Source organism: Stegodyphus dumicola, chromosome 12 (assembly GCF_044657685.1).
Source record: "Stegodyphus dumicola isolate Sdum_Otavi_A_Nest chromosome 12, ASM4465768v1".
NCBI lineage: Eukaryota > Metazoa > Arthropoda > Arachnida > Araneae > Eresidae > Stegodyphus > Stegodyphus dumicola.
Genome location: NC_140779.1, coordinates 84126428 through 84146774, shown reverse-complemented (window position 1 = coordinate 84146774; position 20347 = coordinate 84126428). Strand labels below are relative to the sequence as shown.

The window sequence follows — 20347 nt, the reverse complement described above, 5'->3', positions numbered from 1 at the left end:
TTAAGGGGATGGGATGCCTTCATGGAGGACTTTCTAAGGAAAACTGACTCGTATACGTGGTATACATGGGAGGAAACGAAGCCTATTCAACCTGCCCCTTTCCCCTGGAATCGAACCGAGGTCGGAACTACCAGAATTCAGCGACTTTAACCGCTCGGCCTCTGCTATGCTCTCTTTACATACACGTTTATTTAAATAAATCTATAATTATGCATAATTCGGGTGAAATCGATGATCTAACGGATGTTCTGTTGGGAGTGAAAAGAGAGGGGCTTTAATATTACAACTTACATTACATAACAAACCAGTTAATACAATCATTTAACTAAACAAACTTAAAAGTAATCATTTAAGAATTGAGAACCTAATACCAATGTACATAAAATAGAGAAAATGGGAAAAGAAGCATTACGGTCTCCAATAAGTGGCACCAATTATTTAGATAAAAAAAAAACTATAAAACTATAAAATATAGATATTGTAACCTCGTTAACGTTAATATAGATATTGTAACCTCTAATTCAAATCTAAGCTACTCTTCGGTATGATACTGAGGCATAAATTTCAAAGATTATATCCTAAAGTGCGAAATAAGTGCCAGTTATTCGGTTATTTCGTCGATATTGTGTAGCAATGGAATAAGTTGGATTGAATTATTTAATTTAAAGGAAACACACCAGAAATAATTATCTGGAGCTCTCACGGCGGGAACAGATCTGAACACATCACCTCGTATACCAATATTTACTCAATTAGGAAAAGACCGAACAGTTAACATATGAAGGATTTGTGTAATTGGACACCGAGATTGTTAGGTAGTCATGTGACAAAGTTTGCAAAGTAATCACGCCCTGATTATGGAAGGAGAGACTACAATAATAATATACAAAAGTAGAAACACAAATTTAAAATAAGCAAAGCAAAAAAACTTTTTATGGCAAGAAACCTGAAAAACCAAAACGCTTGAGAAACCTAAAAAAGGCCAAACGCACTAATTACAATCATGTGCATCAAGGGGAGACCCTAAGCAATACAAGAAACATGTTTCAAAATGAAAATTTTTTTTTATTTGGTCAGTATTTAAAGCCTAGGGCGGCTCGAAAGCATATTAAATTAGCTTTTTTCGAATCAAAATAATTACCCAAAATACACAGAAAATACTCATAATAAAAAGCTGCAGAGAACTAACGTAGTTTTAATTAAATAACTTTAAAAATACTCAAAATAAAAACTGCCGAGAACAAACGAGGTTTCACATGGAAAGCTGCTGAGAACAAATACTCAAATTAAAACTTCCTAGAACAGCCTAAGTTTAAATAAAAGGCCAAATTAATTTAAAAATCAAACAGGAAAAAGACAAAAATGAAGAAAGTATAAACATACCTATCGGCATCTGACCACTTGCATACTAATGGAAGTAAAAGTGTCTGCCGAATAGGGTTTTGCAAATTAAACCAAACTTTACAATGGGGTTTACAAAAATGGGAAAACAAAAGAAAAAAGCTTGAAGATCAAAGTTCAAGGAGAAAGGAACAACAGGAGTTCTCGCGCTTTCTGGTAGTGTTCTAATTGTTGAAGAAATGGTAATTCCAATTGTTGAACATAATGAGCAATTACCTTTTGCTCAAAATGGTTCCAATTGTTGGAAATGAGGGGCTGGGGCTGAATTTGAACTTGTGAAAAGAAGGCAACCGAACGACCATCAAGTTTTCTGCTACTATGCTGTTAAGAGAGTCATCCAAGAAAACCGAGAGATAAAAGATTTATAATTACATATTCACATTGGATTACTTGTAGTAGTCATTTATAAAATTACCTTCTTTTGAGGTTTGATAAAATATATCATATCAACCTATACGATCTAAGAGATAAAGTTAATGCCAGCTTTTTTTAAAGTGTTTGAAACTGTGAGTTTTTTAATTCGATTTTCTAAGACTACACTGGTGTGCAAAAATTAAGGACGAAGTCGAAAAATTAGCATATCAGCTGAACGAAAAGGCAGAGCGGACAGAAAGACCAATCAGGAGATTAAGTAAGGTGATGTACAGTAGCACATGCGCAGATATGCAGGTAGACGTAATGGGGGAGTGTCTGAGTAGTATAAAGCATGTTGTCGGTGTAAGATCAGTATTTCTGGCAAAGAGATTGCACGCCGTATAGCAGTTAAAATCACACCGAGTTGCTGCCTCAGCGAGAAATGGCGAATAATCAATCTGTGAGACGACATCTGGATGGTTTTACCCGAGGTCGAATCATTGGGAAGCTGGAGGAAGGCCGCAATGTGACAAGTGTGGTTGCAGAGTTCGGAATTGCTCACAGCATCGTTTCACGAATTTGGAGACAATTTCAAACTACAGGAACAGCTATCCGGGGGTTTAGTAGTGGTCGTCCACGAGGAACCACACCCGCAGATGACCGGTATATTGCCTTACAGGCCAGAAGAAACAGGCGGCAGACAGCGGGAGAAATCGCTAGACACACGACACAGGTGACTGGACGACCGATATCGCGTTTTACCGTGGCCAGAAGACTGCACGGTGGTGGTCTGTTTGCACAACGCCCTGTACGGTGTGTAGCTCTAACGCCTGCCCATCGGAGAAGGTGTTCTCTGTGGTGTCGGGAACACCGGAATTGGAGAGAAAATGAATGGGGACGAGTACTCTTTACAGATGAGAGCAGATTCAGTCTGAGTCGCGATTCTCATCGCATACTCATCTGGAGAGAGCAGGGAAGCCGCAATCATCCCTCGAACATCATTGAAAGGGACAGGTATGGAGGTGGTTCTCGTTTGGGGAGGCATCATGCTTGGTAGTCGTACAGACCTTCACATCTTCGATGCAGGTTCAGTCAACGGGACCCGTTATTGTAACGAGATTCTTCTTCCATATGTGCGTCTTTTTAGAGGCGCTATGGGTCCGCAGTTCCTTTCTATGGACGACAATGCACCATATCATCGCACAGTAGCTGCCGAACAGCTCTTAGAGAGTGAGGATATTGAACGTATGGATTGGCCGGCACGATCTCCGGATCTCAATCCCTTCGAGCATGTATGGGATTTTCTAGGCAGACGCTTGGCAGCTCGTACCTTACCACCAGTAACGATACCGGAGCTTCGATTGGCGCTGCAAAACGAATGGGCAGCAATGCCTCAACAACTCATTGACACCCTCATTCTCAGCATGGGCAGACGCTGTGAAACCTGCCTAGCAGTCAGGGGAGATCATATCCCCTATTAAAGACCAGATGTTTCTTGCTGGACACCCATCACAGGGATGTTTCGGCCTTCAGTCGCATTGCGCTATATGCTACTTTTTCAATAAAGCTTCTTTTTAACCCTCTGATTTCTCTTTTAGTAAGTGTTGCTTACATTACTCATGTCCTTACGTATTGGGATCTTACGGTATTAAATGTGTTGAATTGGAAAGCTTTTGTACAAAGTTATATTGAAAAAACCGTCTCGTCCTTAATTTTTGCACACCAGTGTATGTTAATTAGTTTTTTTATTTTTTCTTGCAGAGAATCTCTATTATTGCAAACTTTTTAATCCTTAGAATTTGGGTATTAATTGTATTAAATATGACTTTCTTGGAGATGTTGGAATTCCAGTTGATAAGTTTAATGGTGCGAAAATTGAAATCTCTTCTTTTATCGAATATTTTAGTACCTTTGTATTCTAAAATTTGTAAATCAAGATAATCAATTACCTTTTGCTGTGTGTTAGTTGTTTTCAGTTTTAGGCTTGCGGGATAAATATTTGCATCTTCTATTTTGTTAAAGTTCTTAATGGCTAAATGTCGTCTACATATCTGAAAATGCAGGAGAAAAACCGACTTTTAGTAAGTGATAATTGAAATTTATATTCTAGTGAGAAGAGAAATAAGTTACAAAGTACACAGGACGAACAGGATCCCCTGGCAAGACTCGTACTTGCTTGAAAAATGTATTATCAAATTTGATGTAGTAGTTAAAAAAAAACTGTTTTTAAGTAGCATTTCCATTCTTCTTTGGAGACTATTGTAAGAATTTGAGAAAACATATCAGGAAGAGAATGTAGGCTATAGAAAATATCTTCAAGAGACAAAGTGGTATAAAGATATTCGAAATTGTGGCAATTAGTATTCTTAATTTCAAGAGTATGTACTGCTTGAATAATCGGCTCGTTATTAATAATCCAATTGAAAGCATGGTCTTGAAAATTAATATTATTAATAATATGAGGAACTTGTTTCAGTTTTTTGGCAAAAAGTAGGTCAATTACTTTTAAAAACTTCTTTGTACCATTGGCAATGAATGTAAATTTGACCGGTGATTTAGGAAATTATGAAAGTTCATAAAAATTTGCAAATTTATCATAGTAAATTTTTCTAGAAACTTCAAATTTTCGATGCAAAGCCTTGAACCTTTTATAGAGAACTTTAGCGTTAGTAATAACTTGCAGATATGTGGTGGTATTAAGGAGTTTTTGTTTAATTAAATTATAGTAAAACGTCTTTCATAAAATATGGAAGTTTTTAGCATTGTCAATTTTTGTAATAATGAATTTGTCCCGTAATTTCTTGATTTTAAGTTCTAGTTTTTCCTTCTTGTGGATGTACGAAAATTTAGGAGATATGCAAATTCTCTAAATAAAGTCTTGAAATAAAGCGTCTTTCCATTGAAGGAAAGAAGTAAGAAAAATAGTCTGAAAACTAGATTTGACGATGAAAGTGTTCAAAATCATTGTCGAATTGTAGAATCGAATTGTTGAATGTAAACGGTTTTTCTCACATGGAAGGTGGGACGAAACTTGGTGCCTTGCTTCATTAATTGCCTTTAATTATAGTCCTTAACAATATCCAGATTTCCTGAAATGATGTGCTGGGGAAAAGGATTCATAAAATTATTGTATTCTGATCGCTGGAATTCTCAGGAACTAGGAGTGTCGATTTCATGGTGGTTGGTGATCACAGAACCAAGCGTCTTATCGAATGTAAAGCTAGGCAATGCTTTAACAGACAGCAGATTTTGATGTTTGTTGAAAATGTTTCTTTAATTTTATCATAGAATGGGTGCTTGAACTAAACACTGCAAAAAATCTTCTTTTTGGAGAAATTTGCTAGTGTTCAACGTATAATAGCAAAAATCTACGATCAAATCCTGAATAACTTGGTGTCCTGTGTATGTTTCTTTGAAAAAGGTGAGAATGTCTCATAATGCATCATTTTTGAAAACGTGCGCATTATAAATTTTTATTTGTCATCTTTTGTCTTTAAAGGAAAGACAGTTTTTCATTTACGTTTCCTCAAACACTGTAGGTATTATTTAATAATATTTTTGGTGAAAGACTTTTCATGAAGGAATTTTTCGAAATTTTTTGCAATAAGATCGACTTTAGTCGCTGAGAAATAGTATTTTCCTCTTTTTTTACCTCCTCTTTTTCCTCGTAACGTTTTACACTAAATTTTCTAAAGTGACTGTAGACCAAACGTTTTTCTTAATAGTGGTGGTCCTGTTCAAATTTGTTTGAGTTGTTTGAGTGAGTAAGGGTAAAATGATCTGTTTTGCAGTATGTAGATCGACTCTCTAAAGAGTCTTAGTTTTGTGTTATGAATAATATCCAAAAGACCGATTTCAATATTTTCGAAACTATGATACTGGAAATGCTCCAAAATGACTCTATTGCTGTCTTCTTTATTTTAAAATAAAATAATACATACGTATTATTAGCCCAGAAGGGCTGTTAGTCTCGAAATGACACTATGCGTGGAATCACTAAAAACGTTCCATCACTTTTCGAATTGTTGACACTAAATATTATCTTCCTGTAATGAAGAATCTGCATAAATGTGTGTATGCTTCTCGCATTGTGAAAAACAACAGTACCTAAAGCCATCAAATTTTGAATATGTACTCCTCCATCTGAATATGAGTATCTGGAAGACCGAATTTGAAATTTTTTTTATTGTCTATTTTATATTTTGTAAAATTTTAACAAAATTTTTGATTAACAAACTCAACGATCTCAAAGCGAGCAAAGGCAACACTGCACGGGATAGGGAAAATATTTCCTCAGCGCGGGAGACTCTCAATCGGAAATTCTAAAGATACGCTGTTTTTAAAGATTTTTAGGCCAAAGATACATTAAGCGCAAATGCTCTCGAAACGTGTATGTGTGTGAATGAAAAAAACTGCCGTTCGGGAGTAATATAAAAAACTGAAAGCTTTCAGATGAAGCAAAAAATATTTTAATCATTTTCAGTTTACAATATTTAACCGAATTTTTATTTATCCTCTTTTGCCTTTAAAGGAAAGACAGTCTTTCATTTATTTTTCCTCAAAAACTGTAGGTCTTATGTGTGCAACTTTTCAAACATTGTTTCCTACCCCTTAAAGACTGCTATAAAAGTTTTATGTTGCAGTTACGGAACATTTGTGCATCTAATCATGGTGCTCTTCTTTCATCATAAATTAATGTACACTTTTATGAATTTAGTTGGGAATCAAAAAAAGAGGCAAGGAGGCTACAATCGATGAACGCTAAACTCTTGACATGAAATAAAATAACATTTTAATAATAATTACTTAGCTGCAAATAATCTAAAAGTAATAAAAATGTTTTATACATCAAGTGTCTTTTTTCCTTTTTGTCTTCTAATTTATTTATAGGAAATTACTACCTGAAGATTGGCTATCTCGGCCGTGGGGACGAAGTAAAATCTCTTCCTGAAATCAAACAGTGGTATCTCTCAAAGGGGGACGAACGAGTAATAGATGTTTACTCAAAGCTGCTTATCGAAATGCTTCCAGGTGAGTTTCACAACATTTAACATAAAAAATAAATTAAACAGCATATCTACAACTTTTAACAACTCAGAATTTAATAAAAGAAGTCTCCGAATCTTCTTGATTTTCTGTATTTCAGTAAGACGTCTGTGACACTAAGGAAACTAATTTTATATTTTATAAATTTTTATGTAAATTTCATTTTTAGCAACTTCAAATTTTTCTTTCTTTCAGTAAATGAATGATTGGACGGAAAGCTTATGAGAAATTCATGCTGTGAAAGTGCAAAACTGAGCTTAACGCTTCCTTTCCATATGATGCCTGTTTTGATACCTCTCATTGTTACGTTAAATGAGATTGAGAAAATTATGAAAGTTATGCTTGAAAACTGAAAACAACTTCTCAAAAAATTAAAGAAAGGAGTATGTTTTAATAACACCGAATGTAAAATTTTCCGCCTTTGCATTTCTACGCCTGTAAAGGAAACATTTTCAATTCAAACAACAGAGATTGTCCTAAAATATACAAAACAAAACAGCTTTTCAAAACTGCAAAGAGGAGAGCTGTGTCACGTTTCAGGATATTTTGTGCCACGCCTTATCCTTTGGGGTGCAGCAAGAGATAAATAGCGTAATTCTGCGCTAAGTGCATCGCCTGTATCATGCAATAAATATAATTTATTAATTAAAATAATGCGACAAATATTCACAAGAATTAACAGTGAGACCTAATATAAATTAAATGCTTTTAAAATGATAACTGTTAGGTATATTATGGAGAAAATTAAACTGAGGGAGACTCGTCAGGGATGTTGGTTTCTAATGATCTTTGGTTGAAATCTCTGGTTATAAAGCCATGCGTCACTGGCAGTACGTAGGTATATATTAGACACGTCATTAAACCATTTGCAACCAGTAATCTAAGATTGTCACCAGTAACCTAAAGATTGATGTTAATTTGCAGTCAATATAGGCCAGTAGTAGGAAGTGAAGCACTAGATCCAGAGAGATTTTTTAATTAAAATTAACCGGAAACACATGAGTGCCTAAGGTGACTGTTGATGACTGATAGGATGTCTGTTGTAAGTGTTTGACATTTAGCCCATGGATCATCAGCAAGCTGCGGTGCATTAAATTTAGACAGATTTTTAAATTAAAACTAACTGCAGGGAAGCCAGTGCCCAATAAATGCTGGTGGTCACGTCTAATCTATCGACTGATGGTCATTTGGTCAACCCATAAACCACAGAAGCTGTGTAGGGCTCATTCACCCATTATCTTATCATTTTTATCCTTTCTGTCACTTTTACACTTGTCGGCTAAATTTATCTAAAAGAGTATAAGAACAGAATCTTGAGCCCTCAACCGGGATAGTGGTTAGAGACGCTGACTGCTGTACCGAAGTGCCCAAGCTCAAACCCCGGAGAGGACATGGATGTTTGTAAATGTACAGTATCTGTGGAGCATGGGGATATTCTAAATATGCGGCCAGCAGAAGAGGCTGGTGATATATTGCTCAAGGCTTTTGTCAACGACAGGCGCAACCTTGACTCCTTGCCCCAATGAATTTCGCAGACTTGCTATGATATCAGAGATCTGATCTGATGTTACTGTCGATTGGGTGAATTAGTCGCAACACAGTTCGTAAAGAAGAATTTTGGCAGAGAGAGCTGACCATCCTTGTACTATTTACGGCCTGCTTTTAGATTTGGGTAAATAGACTTAAGTCTTTTGCTAGCCGTTATTTCTTATCTGATTAGAGGGCTTGGGTCAAAGATTGCAGTGGGACTTTCACGTATGCTTCGCATACTTTAATGCCTTAAGTCAGCATTCCTCAAACTTTTTCCAAATGGAGACTACTTTTACAAATTAAAATGTTCTGTGAACGACCTTATTCTTCTTCCCTTCGAAAGGAATTTTTTAGCATATTTTATTACAATTATACGAGTCGAACTTATATTATTAAAATGCAATTCACTAAAATTCATTTAATTTTGTATTTATATTAATCAATCAAGAAGAGTTATATTTATTTATAATAATTTTAGGCTATTAGCGTTTGGATAATCTTTATTTTATTGTTACGAATTTTGAATATCTATAAATAATTTTAGTGAAATTATATTTAAATTGTAGTATGTCTTGTATAAGGTGACATGAAAATTCTAAAACCAGTTTGCCGATATAGCGCCAAGTTGACGAAAATTTCTGCAGCAAATTTTCTCTCCAAATTTGTGAAAAATCACCAAAAGTGGCTAAGTTTTGCTGTCATTCTTTGGTCCGTTCTTTGCGTAACTCTAACTGTTCCGATCCTTGTGTTTATGTTTTGATCCTTGTTTATCTGGGAGTATATAATTGTAACTGTGTATGCCCTCCAGAAATTTGGAGACGGATTTTTAGGTGGACGCGGAAAACTGTATAGGACCGGAGAGAGCATCGGTTTTCAGTTGCGTTCAGACTATTGACAGATCTCAGAGCGACCTTAGCTATTAGATGCGCTTTTCATTGCTTTGTGTTCAGCATCCTTAGTAGTTTGATGTGGTACATATTGATTGTGCCCTTCCATACTGAGAAGACTGCACATATACTTTTGTGTGAAAAGTTCCAGAACTTTAAAGTGGTTTTATTTATTTATTTATTTATTTTTCAAAAATATATTTCATCAAGCTATCATCGGTTCTATATGCACTCAATCCATTACGAAACCGTATGCACATAACAATTTTTGGTGTCAGAAGTGGGAACGCCGGTGATAAGAGCAGGAAGGAACATCTAAGGCAACTAGTGACAGCTTGCTACATTCCAAGAAAACATAGAGGGCCCCATCAAGTCTGTTAAAGAAAATATGAAAGATATCCAAGAATTATGGAAGAGCGACAAGTCAGATGTAGGGGCCGTCAAGTCCGTTAAAGAGGAGATGAAAGCGAGCCAAGAAAAGATTGAAATAAGTTACACGGTAAAAATAAAGATGAAGAAATAGTTTCTGCTGTCAAACAACAAATCGAAGAAAGAAATCTTTCTGCTGTCGCACAACAATTTAATGACAGAGTTTCCGCTGTAGCCAAGGAAGTTGACAGCTTGAAGAAATTCACAGTTACAGCTGCAAACAATTCTAAAGGCTTTAAATTCTTATCTGTGTCTTCTCGGCCCTCTCTAAAACTATCCGCATAAGATGGAAAGACCTCCTGGCAAGTGTATAAGACTCATATTCTATAGTAGCAGACGCAAATGAATGGGATTTCGAAGCTAAAACCTGCCATTTCGCCGCTTTTTATAGCATACGTAGCAGACATTCTTCAAACTCTTCCCGAGAACTAGAGGTTAGACTTCGAAACTGTATCCGGGGTGTTGGAACTCTGGCGAGAAGTATTTAAAAGATTACACCAGGCTTCAGTTAAAATCTCGCCTGCAAAGATCAAAGAAAACACTCCAGGGGCTCGCCACGGATGTTAAAAAGCTGTTTCATATCGCCTTTTCGTATTGCCCAACCAAAACAAGAAAAATCCTGCCTTACAGTTGTTCGACGATGACATCCGGAATCCTGGGATACAGAAAGCATTGCGAATGGCGGATGCGAAGGATCTAAAGTGCACTTAAGAGTACGCTATGCAATTCGAGGTAGCCCAGCAAGCAACCCGTTAGAGACCGCGAAAGCAGGTACAGAGGAAGGTTCCCCAATACTTCCTCTGAGCATCTCCTGCGCTTCTGTTTCTAGCTTTATGGGTAAAATGCATATTAGCAAGTTCCGCGTTGTGTAGCGACGCGCACCGCTCAAAACCACAAGAGGAATGAAATATTGTGCTAGTAAAATTTACGCCAGCTGAAAAATTTTACCTACCAGCCAACCATGCCTTTTTCTCATTGTATTCCGAATCAACCATGGCGTTTCCGCACGCCTATTCCATTGCAAGATTTACTTATTTCGGTCCGTTCTGTTTACTTTCATATGCTAGATAACTTTGAATGGTATTGTTTAAGGCATCAGTGCAGTGAAATGAGACTAATAGCCTCTTAACGCAAACTATTTAAAATTTTATGCTTGGAATTCAATACTACCCGATGAGTGGGTTGACTGCGTGCGTGTTTTCGTAGCTTTCTTCAGGGGCTGGACGAAAATATGGAAACATCTCATAAAAGGCGTGTTCGAACTGAAATGTTTATCGTTGCAAAAGATGTTGGTGGCACTGATGTGTTTGCTCATCTGCGAGATATCTGCGTACGTGCTATACACCCCCATTATCGTTAACTGAACTTGCTAACGCTTTACAACAAGAATGGCATAAGATTCCCTTGCAAAGCATACAAGAACTTTATTTATTCATTCCGAGAGAACTGTAAGCAGTTTTGAACGCCAGCAGGTTTCCTACACCGCATTAGCCACAGTGATATGTTTTTACTTCTGTGTTTCCCTATTTTTGACCAACCCCTATAAATATAAACCAGTTTCTTTTAGAAAGTCCTGCACGAATGCATTCTTTTCCTTAGACAGGTAGTATTGGTATGGCTAGCTATATTGAATTAAACAAACTAACCTAACAGAAGGATTATTTTTACTTTACAATAAGTGAGAGTTAATGTTCTTGATAAATACGAAACTTTAGCTTTAAAGACGAATACGTTTAAAAATAAATAAAAAATAAAGACAAGTAAAGGCAAACTGCTAAGATTCAGTTCATTAAAAAGACAGAGAGAGAAAGAAAATCACGTAAATTCCATGCGAACTGATAGCTATGTTAACTAGCTGTAAAAATGGAGATATGAAAAGCTGTGCAAGATAGCTTCTGATATTCATAAACTGTAAAAATTTAATGTCATTGTAATTTAGTTATTTTAAAAGATCTTTAGCATTAATGACTTAATACTTACATATTCGAAATAATATGAGTGCTCCAGAAATTATATCAGAAAGATCCCTACATCAAATATCACTAAATCAAAGTTAGATCTCATATAATCCAGGAACATAGTTTGGTACATAGCATTTGAATTTGAAAAGGATATTCTCAACGTCGCCATTTATTCCCTTAGTAAAAATTTAGCAAACTTAAAGTAATTAAAAGTTATGAAAAATATTCCCTTGGTCTAAAACACTAATTCCATGTATGGTTATTACTTCCTTGCAATGGAAGTATTGTAATCGCGAAAAATTTCGGGTATCATATTTCAACAAAAATATCAATTTTGACTGCTCTCAAATCCATTTGAACGATGCTTTTTTCTGACATCTGTACGTATGAACAGAATAAAGGACTCTTTTTTTTTTCCTAAAAGGATTGTAAAATACATTCAGAAGAGATTTTTTTTCGTAACGTCTGTACGAAAGTACGTACCTATCTCGCATAAATCAAAAATGAATAGCCGTAGAACGTTGAAATTTTGTATATTGGGCTGCTATAACATCTAATTGTGCATATCATCTTTTTCGTTGCAATCGGTCGCACTAAACTTAATTTCTCGAAATTCTTTTGAGGTTAAATTTCTCATTTAGGCAGTTCACTATTTTTGGTGTAACTTTTGGTTTTGTACTATTCATTACCTATGCCTATATGGTTGACGAAACACGAATGGAGTAATTGAAGAAAATTAATCTTTTATTTGTTTACAATTGAATTTTCATAGTTTAAAACTGAAATTCGTTTTATATAAATGAGATAATGTTATTGTTAAATTCAAATTATACATATATATATATATATATTTCTTCTTATATGTTGGTTAATTGCACACTTTTTATTTTAAGGTAATTAAATTACGTTGTTCTTATGATCCGATTAAGGTTTTTATGAATTATGTTGTTAATCTGCATGCATTAGTTGTAGAATTATAGCAATTTAACAGTTGCTTAAGTCGTGAGCTTAATGTGACCGCCATTTTTTTACATTTGAAACTCTTGGTAGAATAGTGAATTAAGTCAGGTGGTATGTAGAATCATTAGGTTAAAGCAGGAAAGGTGAAAACTGAGCAATGCCCCCGCCGGGACTCGAACACCTGGACCTCTCGGATACTTAAGTGTGCTACCGTTACACCACATAAGCATGCTAGAAGGAGAGAGAAAATACCTTATCGGTGAACCAAATTTAGAATCTTTTTGCCTTATGACCATTCAGTTGTGCCCACCGAAAATATTGTCTTCCTGCCCACCGGTTGAATTGCTTGTTTTTTCGTAGAAACTATAATTTTAACTATAAAAAAATGTTATTTTTAACTGCTTTTAACTGTATTTCATACTTTAGGTTTTTCTGTATTTTACAATTTTTAATTAAGATTGAGTTTTTGTGTATTTTTAGCCTTACTGCGAAAGGGAGAACTGAATTGATTGAATTAGAAATATATCTCTAATGAAATTCTTGGAAATCCTAAATCAAATGCAGAAAAAAATGTGTAGAATTTAGTAGGCAGGAAGTCACGTGGTTACCTCATCAGATATTTTTTCTACAAAAAATGACTTATATATCATATAGATTTTGAAAGAATAATTATCGATTTTACTTCTTTAAAAGCTAAAAACGTAGATGACAAAAAATGTTAAAAATCTTAAATTAATTAATTAATTCTTAAAGTAATTATAATATAATTTATGTTCATTCAATGATTTTTCTCCTTTATCGAGAAGGTACCTTTTAGCGTTTTCATTAAAACCTTTTAATTTATTATATGTATTATTTTTCTGAGTATATGAAGTTCCTATTAAAAATACACGCTAAGAAATATGGTATGATTTTATTACAAAAAACTTAATTGAATTAATACTTAATTAATTCAATTAAAACTTAATTATTGAGGTGTACTAGTTCATTTTACTATATATTGTGGTGCACATTTACCTTTTGCCTCAAGTGAAAATATACCTAGGCAGTGCTCTGATTGTAGATATTAACCGGACTGATCCCATTATCGGTGAATCGTCCGTTTTATCTCAAGATGGATAATATAATCCACTTTCCCTAAAGCACTTCGAGAAGGTACTGTTATGTAGAAAAATCAAAATTAATAAATTTAACTTTTAAATTAAATTAAGCTAAATTTTCTCTACTAATGGTGCCGGAGATTATTCTTGGCTATTACTTTTACCTGATACCTGATAAAATAAGAGTAAGAGTACACAAATCGCCGAAAACCGCTCGTGCGCTTGTATCCCCTTCTCAATCACAGCTCCGCAGACCCCCATGTGTACGTTTACTTATTCGACTCGGAATATTTACACAATTTTGCGCCGATGTAATTAGTACCTGGGTGTTATGCTTTTTGAAAAATAGAGAAAATTATCGAATTCTCTTAATACTATACACGAGTGTACATTAAATCTATAATCAGATAATATAAATGAATGCAATCTCCTCTAGTACCTTGGAAAACAAGTATATTCTAAATGTCAATAGAATAAAACTCATTTTATTTCCACATTCCAAAAATTGGCTGTCTATTTCTCTGAAATCAACACAAATCACTAGACACTAGAGAAGAAATGCCATACATAGAGATCTATCAATAAGTCACCAAACTTCCGTGCGGAATGGTTTAAAATCCTTGTTATCTTTCGAAAATCGGAAAGTTTTACACAAAGAGCGAAATTCAGTTCTGCCTTTAGTTTGAAGTTCAAAAAGAAAATTCGTTGTTGTTCCGTTCGGAAAAAATACAACACTGACGAAGTAATTTAAAGCCTCAAGTAGTTCTTGAACAATTAATCACTTTCTTACCAAAATAGTACATCACCTTCATTAGTAGTTTGATTATCACGATAGCGATTTCTATTATTTTATTTCTTTTCAATAAACCTACTATTGCAAATAATAACATAATTTTATTTGGTTTTCTATAAAGTTTACTTTTATATACATATCATCAAAATGGTTCCATTTTTTAGGTCTGGAAGTTGAAGGTATCAGCAGCATGACGTGCGTCACCTGTCATTCGCCATCGGGTCTGCCTTACATTGATCGAGTGACTCCCACCGTCACTGTAGCAGTTGTAGGTAATGGCAAAGGAGCCAAGTTCTCTGATGAAGTGGGCAGAATCGCTGCACACTTAAGCGTAACAGGGAAGTGGGATTCGGAATTAATGCAATCGCAGTTCAAGGCTATTTTTGCTGAAAATTGAAGTCTTTTGTTAAAAATTACCTGATTATACAAAAAACAATGGCGATTTCTAAAAATAAAATGGTAACTATAAGGTATAAATAAAGTTATTTTTGAAATAACGTTTTCTCTTTTTATACTGCACATATATTTCTCCTAGTCACAGGTCTATAATTTAAATAATTCTTTACTGGGTTTCATTATTACGATATCATTAATCACTCATACGATCCATCAAAATCTTATCAACAGCTGCTTCTATTCCACCTGGCGCAGCATCTTGAATTTAGCCTTAATTACAGCAGGATTTTGCTTACCGGATTCACAAGTGAGCCATTTCATATTAGTAAGGATCCAGCTAGTTTCCAGGAAGTAACTACAATCACATTACAGGAAGTAACTATATTTTTACATCATTCATGAGGTACTGTGTATTGGGATGCGTCCCCATTATTTAACGTGGTAGGATCCCCAGTACCACGAAAACTTGCCAACATAAAAGTAAGGTTTATATATATATTTAACTGTTATCTTAAGTTTCATGAAAATAAATCTTATTATCTTTGTTATCAAAATTTTTAATCAATGATAATTATTTGTCCTTGATTTTTTATGTATGACAATTTTTATAAATAACAACAACATTTTTATTTTTCATCGCAATAATTTATTTCTTTTAATAATAACATTTACTTTCTTGAAACTTATGACTAAAGTTAAATATAAATGTTATTATTAGCGTTACCATTTAAATTTTGTTTGTATTCATTGGATAAATGCAAGTTATTTACCAATTTAATAATTTTAAAGGAAAATGCATTCATTGGCAACATTGTATTTCATATCTAGTTTTTGCAACAAATAAAGAAAATTCTGAACTTGGATTTGAAAACCAAATAAATGTATGAGAAATTTCTATCGTATAACAAAAATCCATTTTGGACAAGATTTACGTAAAACCCGTTCTTAGTGCGCGTCTACATCGTGGAATGAGTAACTCTGCAAAATTTCAAGATTAATTATTTTCACTTGAAATCTAAATTTAATGTTTCTCTTAAACGTTATCAGATTTTCTGTGAATTTTCTTAAATTTGGTTGAACATTATAATCATGTTACAAGAAAAAACACCGAAAAAAATTAGAATTTTCAAAGGTTCATAAATTAACATGCATATTAAAGTAAAACATAATATGAAAATTTCATTTAACTATAAAATATTTTTTGAAAGTTACAGCTTACTTCATCATCTGATGATGCAGGTTTGTCGGAAGTACTTTTTAGTAATCATATTCTTATTTGTCCCCTACATGTACTTTGACTAAAATCCTGACTACCCTTTATTTACAAAGCTACAATTACAGAACAATTCTTCAAGCCTTTGTCTAGAAAAAGAAAATATAAATATCTTAAGCGCTCGTCGGATTTTGGCTATATAACGTTGTGTTTCTTTGTTGTGTTTCTGTTGTGTTTCTGTGTTCATATTGTTTCTTTGTGTGTTTTGAAATGCTGGAGGATTAAGAACTTCAAGACAGTCTATTAATTTTCAAGTTTTGTTTTAATCATTAAAAATGCCGTCTGTTTTTAAATTCCTACTAATAGCTCAAACTCTCTCTAGATCTTGTTCAAGTTGTCAATCGTTAATAAAATACTTTTTATTCATCCACTCAAGTTCAAATACATATTTTATAAACTTGAGGTGGATGACACTTGATATAAGTACAGTTTTTTCACATATTAAAGTCAATTCGTACTTATTTATTCCTGTTTATCGGAAATAAAAATGTACTTTTTTTAAATATATTATAACACTTACATATAATGACCGTTTATTAGGAATTGTCACTTGCTGTAAAAATTAATTTTATAACAACTTATAAATAACAGTATATGACTGTGATAAATGGGATTGTAATATTTAACAAAAATAAGTGGCAACAGTAAGACAGAGTTCTAAAGATTTTTAAAGTGTATGGAATTAAAGAATTGTAGTTTTATAGTTGGACTAAGCGGATGTAATGTCCCATTATATAGCGAAAATTCAATAGTAATAAATATAGAAAGAAACCTCTTCGCAGCAGGTGAAGCTTATGTCGCCTTGAGTCGTGTGAAATCATTAGATAGAATATTAACTGAAGAACTGGACTGCTCGAAAATGACTGGAAAGGTTCCTTGCAATAATGAAGCATTACAAGAGATGGATAGAATGAGAAATTGTAGACCACCATCAGCTGTATAAATTAGGAACGAAAAAATGTTAATAATGTTAATAAAAAGTAACTAAAATAAAATTTTTCTTTGTTGACTTAAGTAGGAATTGACTTTAATTTTTTTATATTACTTTTTATGGTTAAGCTTTCTCCATCATAACGTTATTTCGAATCTAAGATTTTATGTAACTAATGAGCAGGCAGAGTGCAGTTCTAGCACAACCTTTTGAAAAAAGAAAAAAAAAATCTGAAAGTTTTTTTAGATTTTAAATTACGTCCAAAGGGGCATTTTTTTAACGTTTTGTGTGTTACCTTTATTTATTTATTAAATATCATGTTCTTTGCACTTAAACCATAAAACTCAGTTCAACAGCAATGTCGCAAAATAATTTTAAAATGAGCATAACTTTAGAATTTCTGATGCATAGTTCCGCGCGCTGGAAATAAAAATACTCCCCCTCCCCCGTAGAGTGTTGTCATTACTCGCTTTTAAATCGTTGAGTTTGTAAATCAAAAATTCGTTAAGTTTTACAAAATAAGAAATCGATAATAAAACAAATTCCAAATTTCAAATTTGGTCTTCCACATGCCCATATTCGTAGAAGGATTATGTCATTCAAAATTCGAAGGCTCTATGTACCGTTGTTTTATGAGAATGCGAGAAATACACATACATTTATGAAGAATTCTCTTGATTTAATTTCTTCAAATATAATGCAGGACTCTAACATTTCGCTGCAACAGTTTGAAAAGTTATTCGCCGTTTATAGTGATTCAACGCAAAATTGCAAAACGAAAACAATAGTCCTTCAGGAAAAAAGCCACTTTGGACTAAAAAAACAATCCTTTAAAATCAAAAGGTATTTAATAAGAAATTTCGTTGTTGTTTACAAAAAAAAAAAAAAAAAAAAATACCGCAAACAATTTTTCTGGCATAAAGAAATTTAATCTAGCAGAAGAATGTAAAATATAATAAAAGAATGATGCAAGATAACTAAAGGACATTTTTTTTTTGCAAAATAAATAAAATTGCTAAAACAAACACTTAGATAGGTTCATGTCCTAGTATTTTTCACGCTTCCTTAGGTTAGGAACCTCAGATCAAGAAAACATAATGTACTGAACTATAATTATCACATGTCAACAGTTCAAAATTTCAATAACTAATTAGTGTTCTGTTATTCAGCTATAACTACATACTTAATATGAATCTGCATAGATAGATTTCTGAAATAGAAAATTCCTTTCATATCGAAACAGAGAGCAAGGAAAGATCTAAACAAATGTCCAGTAAATAAACGTAAATAAAAATAAGAACCACATATTTTATATTAAAGTTCTAGTTAACATTCTGTACATTTTTTGTTATTTCGACATACATTTCATAATAAAACAGAATCCTTATGAATAAATAATGTTGTACCACAACTAATGTAAATTAATGTTGTACAGACATTAGGTATTTTTTGGAAGCAGGAGAGGTGAAAAATCAGCAAAGCCTTCGCTGGGACTCGAACCAAGGGCCTCTCGAATACGCGCCGAACGTGCTGACCACTACACTACGAAGGCATGCTAAAAAGGTGGGAGAAATACCTTATATATTCCCCCTTTTAAATGGCGACTGGGGATTAGGGGACACAATCGCCAAATCCTGGGGGTGGAAAATCATGGACAGCATTCAGAGACTTTACCGCTCGGCGGCTGGTGGGACGATGATCCTAGGACATATGTCAGCAACCTGTTGAAACGAAAGAGCCAAACGTTACAGTTTACAAAATTTCCCAGGTTTTAAAGAGCGACTAAAAAGTTTCGTTTCAGTATTATAGTTTTGCTTATATATATTTGATATTTGACTTAAAATAAACGGCTTTAAATACAGAATAATATATATGTATGCATATATATAAACACAAAGTTATATCAATGGGAGCATTGGCTTTGCATGCCTTTTGAATGATTGATTAAATCTGGCTTATAACTTCTTGATTTAAGTTTCAAGCACGACTCAAGATTTTGTAGCTCAAGAAAAAGTAGCATGGAGCGCCATGCGACTGAAGGCCGAAATATCCCTGTGATGGGTGTCCAGCAAGAAATATTTGGTCTTTAATAGGGGATATGATCTTTCCTGACTGCTAGGCAGGTTTCACAGCGTCTGCTCATGCTGAGAATGAGGGTGTCAATGAGTTGTTGAGGCATTGCTGCCCATTCGTCTTGCAGCGCCAATCGAAGCTCCGGATTCGTTACTGGTGGTAAGGTACGAGCTGCCAAGCGTCTGCCTAGGAAATCCCATACATGCTCGATGGGATTGAGATCCGGAGATCGTGCCGGCCAATTCATACGTTCAATATCCTCACTCTCTAAGAGCTGTTCGGCAGCTACTGTGCGATGACATGGTGCATTGTCGTCCATGAAAAGGAACAAAGGAACTGCGGACCCATAGCGCCTCTAAAAAGACGCACATATGGAAGAAGAATCTCGTTACAACAACGGGTCCCGTTGACTGAACCTGCGTCGAAGATGTGAAGGTACTACCAAGCATGATGCCTCCCCAAACGAGAACACCGTCACCTCCATACCTGTCCCTTTCAATGATGTTCGAGGGATGATTGCGGCTTCCCCGCTCTCTCCAGATGAGTATGCGATGAAAATCGCTACTCAGACTAAATCTGCTCTCATCTGTAACGAGTACTCGTCCCCATTCATTGTCTCTCCAATTCCGGTGTTCCCGGCACCACCGAGAACGCCTTCTCCGATGGGCAGGCATTAGAGGTACACACCGTACAGGGCGTCGTGCAAACAGACCACCACCGTGCAGTCTTCTGGCCACGGTAAAAGGCGATATCGGTCGTCCAGTTGCCTGTGTCGTGTGTCTAGCGATTTCTTCCGCTGTCTGCCGCCTGTTTCTTCTGGCCTGTAAGGCAATATACCGGTCATCTGCGGGTGTGGTTCCTCGTGGACGACCACTACTAAACCCCCGGATAGCTGTTCCTGTAGTTTGAAATTGTCTCCAAAGTCATGAAACGATGCTGTGAGCAATTCCGAACTCTGCAGCCACACTTGTTACACTGCGGCCTTCCTCCAACTTCCCAATGATTCGACCTCGAGTAAACGCATCCAGATGTCGTCTAACAGATTGATTATTCGCCATTTCTCGCTGAGGCAGCAACTCTGTGTGATTTTAACTGCTATACGGCGTGCAATCTCTTTGCCAGAAATACTGATCTTACACCGACAACATGCTTTATACTACTCAGACACTCTCCCATTACATCTACCTGCATATCTGCGCATGTGCTACCGTAC

General features: G+C 34.9%; 1 protein-coding gene across 1 annotated transcript in view; it reads left to right on the top strand.

Moving 5' to 3' along the window:
• LOC118184482 (peroxisomal sarcosine oxidase-like) overlaps positions 1-14958 on the top strand; it is a 42374-nt gene extending 27416 nt beyond the window's left edge. Inside the window, exons 6-7 of the mRNA XM_035354156.1 lie at positions 6646-6786; positions 14626-14958. Of these exons, the coding sequence (XP_035210047.1) occupies positions 6646-6786; positions 14626-14858 (374 nt within the window). The 3' untranslated portion in view covers positions 14859-14958. The remainder of the gene's footprint in view (positions 1-6645; positions 6787-14625) is intronic.
• The last annotated feature ends 5389 nt before the right edge of the window (positions 14959-20347 follow it).